Here is a 14,003-nt window from a genome sequence, read left to right on the forward strand (position 1 = left end):
TGTTCTGATTTGTTTCTCTATTGCTGTGACAAAATACTCTGACCACTACCAACTTGGGGAAGAAAGGGTTTATTTAGCTTCTATCTCCCAGGTCACAGTTCATCAGGGAGCCCAAGGTAGCCCAACTCAGGGCAGGAACCTGGAGGAAGGAGCTGGAGCACAGGCCATGGAGGAATGCTGCTTGCTCCCCTGGCCCCTGCTCAGCCTGCTTTCTTATGCAACACGGGCCTACCTGCCCAGGGGTGGCACCACCCACAGTGGGCTGGGCCGTCCCACATCACTCATCAAGGAGATGCCCCTCAGACATGGCCACAGGTCAGTCCACTAGAGGCAATTCCCCAATTGATACTCCCTAAACCCAGGTGTGTCAAGTTGACACTAAAACTATCCAGCATACCATCCCAGAGGGTAGAGTCAGCAGGAGCAGAGTCATAACAACACCAGGGGAACAGGTGAATTGTCTTTTACCAATCGAAGTTTCAGGGGGTCTCCTGGGTGATGTTGGACCTTCCATTTTTCTTGGTCAACCTGGGCAGGCTTGACGTGTGAGTGATGAAACCGGTGCGCAGTCCATCTACCTGCACTGCCGTGGGAGTCGTCAGGATCACAGTGAATGGTCCTTTCCACCGAGGGGCCAATGTCTCCTTCTGATGTAGCTTTATCCAGACAGTGTCTCCAGGTCAGTAACGATGTGGAGTAGCTGGAGGCAGTTTGTGCATGTGGCAGATTAGGGGGTGGAGGTGCTCCTGTATAGCCTGTAATGCTCTAATAGACTGGAGGATTTCACGATTAGATATTTCAGCCAACAGTTCTGACTTTAATCTTGGGACCAGGAGAGGGAGTCTTCCAAAAAGAATCTCAAAATGAGCTATTCCCTGGATATAGGGGGAGTTTCTAACCCTGAGGAGGGTAAAAGGGAGGAGAGTCACCCAGTCTGCACCAGATTCTAAGGTTAATTTAGTCAAGGTCTCCTTAAGGGTCCAATTCATCCTCTCTACTTGTCCTGAACTCTGGGGATGGTATGTGTAATGTAGTTTCCAATCTGTCCCCACGGCCTTTGCTAAGGCCTGAATTACCTGAGAGATGAACGCTGGTCCGTTGTCAGATCCTAACACCAGGGGCACACCAAACCTGGGAATGAGTTCATCTAGCAACTTCTTGGCAACTATGTTTGCCGTTTCCTTCTTGGTGGGAAAGGCTTCTATCCATCCTGAAAAAGTGTCTACAAAAACCAGTAAATATTTATACCCAAACCAGCCCGGCTTTACCTCAGTGAAGTCTACCTCCCAGCAGACTCTGGGGGCAGTCCCTCTTTCACGTTTTCCTGAGGATTTATCATTGTTGAGGTAGGCATTAGTCATCTGGACGCCATACGTCTGGAGGTGATGTCCTGTATAGTAGCTGTTGAGGAAGGAAACCAGAAGCATCTGGTCAGTAATAACCTGATCTTTTCTTTTCCCATATGGGTTCCTTCATGGAGTTGGCAAACTAGCATTTTCCCCAGGTGGTGGGGAAGGATGACCTTGCCATCTGAAGTGTGTCTCCATCCTGAGGAGACATACCCATTTGAAATATTTGTCATCCTCCTCTGTGTAGGAAGGCTTTTCAGGTAACGTAAGATCTGGCAGGGCTAGGAGAGCAGGTTCAGACAAGGATTCTGCTATTTGCTTGGCAACTTGATCCGCCTTTTGGTTTCCTTGGGCCTCAGGTGTGTCCTTTTGGTGTCCTGGATCAAGGCTGTCAGTTCGGCCTTTTATGCAGAGGTTCCTTTGGGCAGAGCTTCTGCCCATAGGACGTCCTCCTGGGTGACTACTACCACTCCATCTTTTATGTATGCACAGCTGTCTCAGACTCAGTCTCAGGGAGCAGGGATGCAGGGTTTAAGGCACTGGTCACCGTACATGTCAGGTGGGGCACATCTTCAAAGCAGGGTTTAAGGCACTGGTCATCGTACATGTCAGGCGGGGCACATCTTCAAAGCCTTTCAACTTTTGTAATTTCTTCCGGATATCAGGAGCAGACTGGGTCACGAAGGTGGTGTTTATTGCTTGTTGATTCTCAGGTGCCTCTGGATCGATGGGAGTATAAGCCCAATGGGCTTCCATCAATCTCTCCAAGAACTGTGACAGGCTCTGTCTGTCACTGCAAAACCTGACTGACTTTTGACAAATTTGTTGGCCCTTTTGCAGTGGCTTGGAGACCCCCCCATAAGAATCTGGCAATAGAGTCTGAGTGACTCCCTACCTGCAGGTTGGGATCCCAATCTGGGCGGCAGCGAGGGAAAATTTCCTTGGTGGTGAAGAGGATGAGAAGGAGTTTTTGGACATCATCCCAGGTGGGCTGGTGCCAGGAGCCCAATTAAAGCCTGGGGTTTTTCAGAGAAAGGAGGATTTTGTAATTTCCAGTTATAAAGATCACTCATTGAGAAAGGAAAATAAACAAGAAAACTGTGGGCCAGAGGAAGCTGGCGGGGCCATAGCACAGAGGGGAAGGATGGCAGGGGTCATTGAAGGGGGAAGGACAGGAGGTGGGTGAGACCGATGAAGCATGAAGCGGGGACCCATGTCTCACAACCCCAGCAGGATGTCCTGGGTTTTCGAAGATCAAGGCCTGAACAGAAGAAAGTTTGTTAACATCAAAAGACCCAGTGGGGAGCCAGTCACCATCAAAAGATGGCCATCGAGAGAACAAGGGTACGGAATTTCCCAGAATAGACAGTGTCTCCAGAGATTGTGGCTGCTTTCTGGAAATCCTTAAAATGAGATAGAATTAAGTCAAGAGGAGTGTCTTCAGATGAAGGGGATTGACCCAAGATGGAAAAGAAAAGGATTACTCCGAAACAAAGACAAATAAGAAACAGATCGGGTACATTCATTCAAGACTTGACTGACACAGAACAAAGGCACTGCGCATCTGAGATTCACTGTGAGAGCAATTAGGGTTGACACCGAAGGCCTGGAGGGCACAAGCGGTCAACCATTCAGATGGAGGGGCAGGGCATCGCGGTCCTCCAGCTCGGCGAGCAATACTGCGTCCAGTTTCTCTCCCTTGAGCCCCAGAAGTCTGGACACCCAGAACAGAAATCAAAACATACTCACCTGGGGAGATACCAGATCTGATGTTGTCATTGGGCGCCAAATGGAGAACAAAAAAGAAAAACAGACCGAGGGTCTTTTAGGGAATCCAGGGATGAGCCCCCAAAATGTTTGGGGTCTGAAGAATTCCCTGAATTGACCACTTGGACACTGAGTCTCAATAAAAAACACAAGTACTTTATTGAAGCCAGTCGGCTGGGTACATAGACAGTCTTGGGAGCTGTACTGCAACAGCTTTGAAAACAGGGCTCTTAAGAATTGAAACCACAAAAACCACAGAGCAGGGGATTTCTGTAGAAACCATAAACAAGTTGTTTCTGGTCATGGTGTTTCATGACAATACCAGAAGTTAGAAGCACACCGTCTGCCCCCAAGTTTTAGGGAACAACTCAGAAATAGGGGCAGAAAGATCATAAGAGCCAGAGGTTGGGTAGGACAGGGATGTAACAGTGTCTTCTGGACATGACAAGGCTGTTGTAATCATGAACTTAGAGCAGCTGTGGTGACCTACACTAGACCCACACAGGATTTTGTGAGTCAGCATTCCAGCATAGATGAGGTAGGGGCTTATAAGGTGCCATCGCTAGCTGAGGAGCTGTTGGCTATTGATGGTTACTGTGGGAAAGAGTTTCTTCAAGGGTATAGCCTTAGTACATTGCCTGTGCTCTAGTGAATGGCTCCACATCCATGAACTCAGTGGGAGAGAGGGGAGGGGGAGACGGAGGGAGGGAGGGAGAAGAGAAGGAGAGAAAGATAAAAAGCTGGGAGCAAGACATGTTGGGAAACAGTCCAGGAGGAGTTGAGAGGGAAAGGGAATGGATAGGATCAAAATACAGTATATACATATATGAAATTCTCAAATAATAAATAAATTTTTAATGCTTTAAATGGGTAGAGGCATTAGATAAACAAATGCTTAAAAAGCATAAAAGTCTTTTTTGGAGGCCTTAAAAAAAAAAAGAAAAAACATAAAACTCCAATTTATTGATTACCTGAAAGTTTAACCTATTAGGGCATTGTACTAGGCAAGTAATTGCCCCTGAAGGTATCAGGTCCCAATCTGTCAACCCTGGAAATATTACCTTATTTGGAAAAAGTGTCCTTGCACATGTGATCAAGTGAAGGATTGTAAAATAGAGCTACCCAGATATTCTGGGTGGAAGCAGAATGTAATTTCTAGCATCAACATGGGAGGGAAACAGAGGGATACTGAACCACACCACATGGACAGAGGAGAAGACCTGCCCATGAAAGCAGCATGACAGAGTTATTTCTTGCCCGTTTGAGAATTTTGGCCTTGAAGAATGGAGCAATGTGAGCAACAAGCCTTAGGAATACTATAGCCACCAGGAACAAGGCCACCAGAAGCAGGAAATGAGTTTTTTCCAAGGGCCACTGGAGGTAGCCTGCCTCTGCCAATATCTTGATTGTGGCTCAGTGGAACTATCTTTAAGTTTTTGACCTCCAAGAACTTGGAGAAAATAAATATTTTTAACCATCAGGTTTGTGGTAATATCACAAGAAACAAGAAGGTACAAACTCGGAATTGGAAATTGGTAAATTAGGCAATCAAGTATTTAACCTTCTCCTGTTTGAATTCAGTCATTCACGGATCTTGAATCATACATGTTACCAATAATATATTTGTGAGATAAGTTGAGCACTTTGAGTATTGCTGTTAGATGGTATTCAGGAATATTGTTAATATTTTAAATGCATGATACTGTGGAATATTTAAGAGTACCCCTCTGAACTATCACTCAGTTTTAGTAGTTATTAACATGGGATCAAACTCATTATCACCATTCTGCTGCTCAGTATTAAATGAATCCATCTGTTCGAGTTTGTTCTTCATTGCTGTGACAAAATACTCTGACCAATACCAACTTGGGAAGGAAAGGGTTTATTTGTCTTACATCTCCCAGTTCGCAGTTCATCAGGGAGCCCAAGGTAGGAACTCAGGGCAGGAACCTGGAAGCAGGAGCTGGAGCACAGACCATGGAGGAACGCTGCTTACTGGCTTGCTCCCCTGGCCCCTGCTCAGCCTGCTTTCTTATGCAACACAGGCCCACCTGCCCAGGGGTGGCACCACCCACAGTGGGCTGGGCCCTCCCACATCACTCATCAAGAAGATGCCCCCATGTGCCATTATGCCCGGGCTTTCAGCTTGCTCTCTTATCCAACACAGACCCACCTGCCCAGGGGTGGCACCACCCACAGTGGGCTGGGCCCTCCCACATCACTCATTGTGAGGATGCCCCTCAGACATGGCCACAGGCCAGTCCACTAGAGGCAATTCCCCAATTGAGGCTCCTTCAACCCAGGTGTGTCAAGTTGACACTAAAGCTATCCAGCACACTGTCCATAAATTTCTTCTATATATGTCTAAAAGATGAAGACCTTTTTAGAAGAAACATCCTAGTAGCTTTATCTCACACTGAACAAGATTTAATCTTTCATAACATAATCATCTATCCAGCTGGTTAAACATATGTAAATATATGCATATATTTACAGAGTTCAAGCAAGAAAGTTTTTTGTGATAAAATTTAGAATATGTTTTCTGTCTCTTGGCGAATACATAATTTTTTTTTGTAAGTGGAAAAATAACCTCAGAGTACTTTATACTCTTGGCGTGAGGGGGGTGGATAGTAATACACTTACAAAACAAAGCATTTAAAAATGTTGCTATGACTTTTTATCTCTGCATTTCGAATTAAAATATGTTATTAGTAACCTGTTTTTTAACAGGTTTGAAACATTTTTCTACAAGTAAAAATTGCCTTTTGAAAGTAAATCCAGTAAGTACAAGTTTTCTTTATAACATGGAAAGTGTCTAAATCTTGTAGTGTATTATGTTTTATAAACAGTTTTGTAAATTGATTTTCGCATATCTTTTTTTTAAAGGTTCTTGATAAGGCTGAATATTTAAGAGATATGGAAGCAAATCTTTTGCCTGGGTTTCTTAGGTTGCAAGAATTGGTAAGTGCTATATGAGAGTGGTTTTCTCTTACAATAGATCTGTTCCTTAAGCAATACATTTGTGTCCTCACGTTTTCAAAGTTTTGCCATGTGATAGGTAAGAATTGATATCTTAGTGTAAATTTAATTTGCACTTCTCTATTATAAGTAAAGTTCAGGATTATTTTTCACAACAAAATCAATTTATGATTTGATGGACTTAATTATTTTCACTTTCCTTTTCAATTTTAGAGCTACTATCTATTAAAGAATTTTAAGTATTTGCTTAATTAATTACAGAGGGCTAGACTTTGAACTTTATCAGAACTTTTTTCTTTTCATTTAAATCTACAAAAATAATGGTATGGTTTCTCTGTCTGATAGCTATGCGATATCAGTGCAGCTCTTTGTTTTACTACTGGGTTGGCAAGAAATAGTTGTAAAACAATTGTAATTTGCCATGGCCCAATTTGAAAATAACAAGGAGAGATTTAAAATGCATATGTATCAGATGAGAGATAACAATTACCTGGAAAAAATGGAATTGAGTGTAGTTTGAAAGGAGGAGATTGGTGAGAGTATTGTCTTCAACATCAGTATAGGAACGCTCAGCTCAGAATTTTGGCCATTTCCCATTAGGACTGTGTCCACAAGGGGAGCAAAGCAGTACTGCTTGTCCTTTTCAGTTAGTAATTTAAATTTTGCCAATTTTGTGCTTTGTAGTTAATTTCTATATTTATTTTAGTTTTATCATTTTAGAAGTGTTTTGAGCATAGTTTATACTTGCCTAGTTACATATCTGTATGTATTAAACTATTAAGTAACATTATATTAAGGACTATTATAACATTTTCCCCTTTTGAAAGTTAAATGCATTACTCAAATTTGAGAAACTGCTCATATTAGTTAGTTTTCTGTTGCTGTGATAGAAATACTGACAAAAAGCAACCTTGGAAGAAAGAGTTTGTTTTGGCTTACAGTTTCAGGAATGATATAATCCATCATGGTTGGGGAAGCCTGGCAGCAGGAGCATGAGGCCTGTCTGACAGTAAGCAGACTGATCATGTTTCATCCTTCCACAGAAAGCAGAGAAAGAACTGGAAGTGAGGCCAGGCTATAGAACCTCAAAGTCCATCTCCGGAGATACATCTCCTTCAGTATGACTCCAAAAAATAGTGGGACCAGGGTATAAAACCTCAAAGCTCACCCTTAGTGACACACTTCCTCCAGGAAGGCTCCACCTCCTAAAGGTTCCATAGCCTTCCCAAACCAAAGAATAATTGGATCCAAGTGTTCATATATTTAAGCCTATGGGAAACATTTCTCACTGAAACCACAACATTCTGCCCCAGGCTCCTATAGGCTCACAGCCATTTATTGATGCAAAATGCGTTTAATCCAACTTCTAAAGTCTCCCTAGCCTTTAATAGTCCCAACACTTCAAAAGTCTAAAGTCTCTTCTGAGACTCAAGGCAAACTTTTAACTGTGTTTCCCTATAAAATCAAAAAGCAAATTATATATTTCCAACATATAGTGGCACATTCCTTTTCTTAAAGAGAGGTATAGGGACATAGTAAAGAAAAATTGAACCAAAAGCTAGACCAAAACCCAACAAGGAAAACACTAAATCCTGTAGCTCCATGTCTGGTAGGGTAGCTGAGACTTCAGTTTCAAAGGGCTTAGATTTTGTTCAGATTTTGTATCTCTCTCTCTCTCTCGGGCTGGTTCCTCTCCTGTATACAGTCGTTATTGGCAGGTGTCCCACAGCTTAGAATCTCCAACATCTTAGAGGGTCTCCATTGCAGTCCAGACTTCATCTTCACAGCTTCACTCAGTGGCCTCTGAGGGCCTCCTCCTTAGAAGTCTGAAACCACAAGAATGTATCCACAACCCCCATCAGTGTTACATCTTTCATGCCTCTAAACCCAGTACCATATGGACAACACTGTCAAGTTCTGCTCCCTGCTTGAGATAGGCTTTGCCCACTTGTACCAGTTTTGCCCACTTGCAGCAGTTTTTGTATGTTGAAAATGGAACTTCTCTAGATACTTGCTTTCAAGGAGCAGGAAATCCTTTAGGCTCTTTCCTAAATTGGAGCCTTAGCTTGGTGGTTTCTTTCCTACAGGGCACCTTTCCTGTTGTTCAGTAGAGCACAGGACTTCTCTTTAATGACACAAATGCTGTTAACAATTACAGCTTTTTTACAGCATATGACTTGGCCGTAACCTTAAGCTTCCTAGGGTTCTTCCTCTCCAAAGTGCACATTTAAAAAATTTCCCTCTGCTTTGTTTTTTGCTCTTTTTCATTGTAGATCTGCTTAAGAATAGTCAATAATAAAACCAGTAATACCCATGCCACATTTAAAACAATGTTGGCTTGAAATTTCCTCCTGTGAAGAAATTAGTCCATTACCTTTTAATTTAGCCTCATGCAGATTCTCATCACATGGGCAGAATACAGCCAGATTCTTTGCTAAAATATCACATCCATGGCTTCTAGTTTAGTTGCTATTGGAGTCCTGGGTTTCCTCTGAAACCTCACAAATGAGGTCTCACAGACCTTGTTACTCTCAGTACTTCTGTCGTCCATGCTGTCACAAGAACAGCTCACTAAACTCTGCCCACAGCACTCAATGGATTTTCTAGCCTCAAATTCCAAATTCCACGTTCCTCTACTAGACAACATGGTCAGGTTTATTACAGCAACAACACCACTTCCCTGGTACCATTTTCTATATTAGTTTTCTATTGCTGTGATAGAATACAATGACAAAAAGCAACCTTGGAAAGGGTTTATGTTGGCTCACAGTTTGAGAGGGGTTACATTCTGTCGTGGTGGTGAGGGCATGGCAGCGAGAGTATGAGGTTGGGCTGATAGGAAGCCAAGTGATCACTTCACTGGTGCAGAGGAAGAGAACAGGAAGTGGGGCCAGGTTGTAAAACCTCAAACCCAAGCCTCCAGCCCCTAAAAATTTCATAACCTTCCCAAACCAAAGACCATTTGGGACCCAGTGTTCAGATACACGAGCCTATGGGGGCCATTTCTGATTCAAACCACAACAGTGCTAAAAGCTTAAAAGATAAAAGATAAGAAATCAATAGCTTTATTTTTCTTCAATATACATTTAGAAAATTAGTCTGAGAAGAGGTTTTGCAAAATAGACTAGAGGAGTGTGTACAAAATCAAGGAGTTCCAAGACAGCAAGAAAAAGTGCAGGAAGGAGCCAGGCTGCCTAGGTCCTGCCCATCAGAGGGGAAGCAAGGTTTTGATGGCTTTGGAGTTCAGCTGAGGGATCGTGCTGATCTTCAGGAGTTTGCTGCTGGCATACTTATTCTTGACGACAATGAATTTTGTCAGGTTTTCATTGACTTTCACCATGTTTTTGGCCATGTGCTGCATGACTTTCAGTACTTCGTTTTCCGTGTAGCCCGTGTAATACTGCTGCTTTAAATTCCATTTCCCTTGGCCCAGCACCTTCTAAGACAGGCTTCAAACTGCCTCTGAAATCCTTGTGTCCTAACAATGGACTCATTGGTTCACATTTAGTAATAGTTGAGGAGGGGAGATGTAGGTGGGTCAAGAGGACAGTAAGTAGCTATTGGGGGACTGTGGCTAACTCTTGGCATTTTATTACTCTGATGAGGTACCTGTCTGTTTTGGATAGATGTCTCCTTTTTTTTTTTTTTTTTTTTCCTTTCATGTAGTTTTGTGTTTGTGTCTATAGGTTTTTTGCATGACCTCATCCAGTATTTACCATTTGTTCTAGAACTCTACATCTGGTACCCAGAGTACATCCTTACCCTCTTGTTCTTTATTTTTGCTCCACATGCCCAGTAATGGTGTTGAAGCATCCTTCAGAGTAATTAGGCCTTTCATTCTTGTTTTCAGTGTTAATTATAGATACTATTTGGAGAAAATTTAAAGATTTGCAGTAATTTCAACTTTGCCAGAAAAGAGTCATTATTTTTTTTAAATACTTTATTATTATTTTTTTTTCATCTTGAGACTTTCTTTAAAAACTTTTTTTTAATTTTTTTCTTTTTTACAATTAAAGTTACAGTTTTAACAATATACAAAATATTACAGTAATTCAGATTTTTTGGCATAATGATTACAGATTTGATAAATACATTTTATATCTCATAATAGCAATGAAGATTATACAAAAGCTATTAAAACAATTATAAGAATAAATTCAATTGTCACTTAAGTATCTAAAGCTATTTTCCTTAAGAGTCATTATTTTGACATTTCTGAAAACATGCTTGATTTTCAAATGTATTTCATGAAGAGAAACTTAATAGAAGCATTAATTTTTTTTATATTAAGTATCTGAGTCAAAAGAAATTTTAATTATGATAAGTCATTATATATTGAAGTATTTTCAGTTGAATAGTTAAAAACATTACTAGTTTTAAATGTTGGATTTTTCTTTTAAAACCTCTCAATATATGTTTAACTAATTTTATAAAATGCCTTTTTGGACTGGTGAAATCACTCATTGTTCAAGAGTGCCATATCTATTGACCTGAGTTCCATCCCAGAACACGCATAGTAGAAGGTTAATGCCAGCTCCCACAAGTGTCTCCTGATACTCACACTTGTGACATTTTATGTGCGTCAACCCACACACATACACTAAATAAATAAACATGATGCTTCTTCCATGAGCTTTAAGATTGTGGATAGAGCATAGCTTTTTACTCCAATTAAATGCAGAGATTCTTCATAATGAGTTTTTAAGGCAAAAACAATTGAAAAGTAGTCTCTTAAACTGGGGTTATAGCTCATTGGTCAAATGCTTGCCTAGCATATGTGAAGAAAAAAAAGATTTTAAATCTTTTCCTTTCTCTCATAAAGATGACAGATTTTCTATGTTATCATTCATTTATTGAATTCAGCTGTGTTTGTTAACCAAAGGAATACTTTTCTAATAAAAATCCATATATAGGAAGCACACAAGTGAGAAATCAATGAATAGTTAATTGTCATGAAAGTCTAGTGCCATTTCTGTGTGAGACTGAGTCCCAAGAATATATAGACAAAAGCAGCTATCATGTTTGCTTTGTCAGTCTAGAAATTGTCAGAGAGCATGTTGGAAAGTGAAAATCCTTGTGAAAAACTGTAGAGATACCTGCAGATAAACTTTGGCTAGCATGCACAGCATTTTTGGCCTGTCTGTTATAGGATAATAGATGTGCTGGGTTCTTTTATTATTTCTTTTGGTGAACTAATTGTAATTCTTAAATATATTTTTAAAGATACCTGTTTTACTCAGCATTAGCTTTTTTGATACTCATATTCAGTTGTTTGCAATTTTAGTGTATATTGAACATTAGTTTTTCTCAATAAATTAAAAAAGACTGAGAAAATGTTAATGTTTCTTAGTAATAGGAGGTTCTATAATACGGTGTATTACTTTTCTTCAACCCATTTTCCTTTTCTCTGAGTTGCTATAGCTATCTATTTATTTATTGAAAGCTTATGATTTTTTAAAAAAAAAGGATTTTTGAGGTAGATTTGTTTCTTAATTTCTATGAAATAGGTCTTTGTAAAACTGCCCTAGCATTCATGAGTAACTGAAATGTTGATCAACCAACAGTTTTATGGAAATTCAAGCAGATATGGATGAAAACTTGCAAATGGTTGAACTCTTTGATTAGGTTTTCTAAGTATGGTTTATTAATATGCAAATAGCTTGTTAGGTGTGTTAAGTGTCGTTGAACTTAGTTGAAGAAAAATCCAAATGGAATTATTGCTCTAAGATTTTAATTTTAGATAGTAAATTACTTTTATTCCTTTTTCTTTTCCAGACTGACAGAAATGTGACTGTTATCTTTCTGAGTGAGATTATTTGGGAAAAGTTTCGTCCAAATACTGGATGTTTGGAGCCATTTGTCTTATATTTCCCTGATTATAGCATAGGTAAATTTTAACTGTTTTGGCAAATAATCCTCAGTAAAAGTTTTTTGATGCTCAAAAACATGTACAAATAGATATATTTCAATGTTTTAAACTGTTAAAGTTGTTGCCAATCTCAAGTAAAATACTTATATTTCTGCATTCACAGTTTTATTTTGAAACTGGGGGGTTATTCTCCTAATTACAATTCTCTTTTGAATGAACAAGTCTCATATTTCTGCTAAAGTTATATTTCTATTATTTTTAGTTAATTAATATATATATATTGTGATTATAACATCCACACAAATAAGTATCAGACTAGATTGGTAAAGCATATTAAAATGATACTGACTTTTTTATTTTTCATATACTTGGGCTAAGTGCCAAGTTGAATGAATCTTGATTTTATAAATCTCCTTTGTCATGACTGTAACTCTTAATGCTTGTTCTTGTGTTTATTTTATTGGGGATTATATTTTATCTTAATTTTTATTGATCCTAATAATTTGTCTTCTTGGAAGAGCATAGTGCTTTTTCTGTTGTTGAATTGATTGTGGATTAATTAATTTTCAGCTATCACAATACAAAGATGATACTTCTGACTCAGATTATAACTGTGAAGCATAAGGTGGTTAGGAGGCTGTGAGAAAATAGCATCCCATAGCATCCCTGGCTTTGTTAGCACTGTCCTCTTCATCTAATCAGTGATGAACATTCATTGACTATTTTCACAAGAATAGAAGCCAAATAACACCTCCTGCTTTAGATAATTGAGTGGGGGTTTTGTTCTTGTTTTTTTAAGGAACTCAAAATAATTGGAGAGCTTTTGTCAATAGCTTGTCATCTGAGAAAATCACAAAATAAGGAAAAAAAGAAAAGAATAGGGGAAAAGATATAAATCAAAGGTTTTCATTTAAAAATCCATTTGAATTCATGTCACCATTGAGGGGACATTTTTTTCATTCCCTATTTTATTTTTAAGTATCGGAAGGCTTTATATATATATGATTAGTCTCTATAGACACCTTTAATGCCATTTTTTAAATTTATATATTTTTATGTGTATTTTGTATAAGTGTTTTGCCTGTATGTATGTAAGTGTACCATATGTGTGCAATGTCTGTGGAAGCCAGAAGGGGGCACTTGATCTCCTGGAATTAGAATTCTAGATGATTGTTAGCCACCATGTGGATACTGGGAACTGAACCTGGGTCCTCTGTAAAAGCATCCAATGCTCTTAACTGCTGAGCTATTTCTCCAGCTGAATTTAAGATAATTATGAATTTTTGTTGGCTTTTCTACATTGTGAAGTTAAAAGTATGATATAATTGTACAATCTGGTTAAATTCTTTTAAACATATAAAGCAGCATGGATGGAGTTTGATAAAATATGGTAGATAAAATATAGTAGATAAAAAATAAATCTAATATTCTAGTGTAGGAAATAGACTTGAAAACTAAATAATAGAGCTATTTTACATATAAGACCTTTTACATTTAAAGAATAAATACTATAATCATGTTTTCTATTCGAGGATGAAACATTAATTGGAAAACCAAATTATGGTCACAGTAGGTAAGGGTGGAGAGCCAGGGCAAAGGCATTAGTGGTTACTGTCATTCTGTCATGGTCACTTGATAGTGTGTTATCTTTCGGGATTGGTTCTGATTTTAAGAACTGCTCTCCTCAGTAGTTATAGTTAGAGGTCCAATTTGGGGGTCTTTACCACATGTAAAAGACTTAAATATGTTTGTTTTGGTTTGGTTTTCCTCCAAATAGATTATAATGCTCTGTTTAGATGTGGTTTAATTATTGTCAGAATAGGTCAGGTTCTGATAACAATTTGGGAATTTTGATGACTTATGACTTCCTACCTCACATATGTCTACAAATTCCTTCTACCTTTATTATAACCTCATTTTAGTATTTATTACAAGCTTATAACATTCTTCTGGCTTTAATGAAATAAAATGCAAGAAATAAAATACCTTTTATTGTATATTCTGCTTAGGATTTATGTGTGTGTGTGTGACTTTTTGAT

At 39.0% G+C, this 14,003-nt stretch overlaps 1 protein-coding gene across 2 annotated transcripts in view; it reads left to right on the forward strand.

The window, feature by feature from the left end:
• The window catches only part of Orc5 (origin recognition complex subunit 5), a 75,950-nt gene that overhangs the window by 13,960 nt on the left and 47,987 nt on the right, over positions 1-14,003 (forward strand). For both annotated transcript variants that reach the window (XM_008830751.2, XM_029562347.1), the window contains exons 4-5: positions 6,003-6,077; positions 11,871-11,982. In XM_008830751.2, the coding sequence (XP_008828973.1) occupies positions 6,003-6,077; positions 11,871-11,982 (187 nt within the window). The remainder of the gene's footprint in view (positions 1-6,002; positions 6,078-11,870; positions 11,983-14,003) is intronic.

Source organism: Nannospalax galili, unplaced genomic scaffold (genome assembly GCF_000622305.1).
Source record: "Nannospalax galili isolate Female #2095 unplaced genomic scaffold, S.galili_v1.0 scaffold312, whole genome shotgun sequence".
Taxonomy (NCBI): Eukaryota; Metazoa; Chordata; class Mammalia; order Rodentia; family Spalacidae; genus Nannospalax; species Nannospalax galili.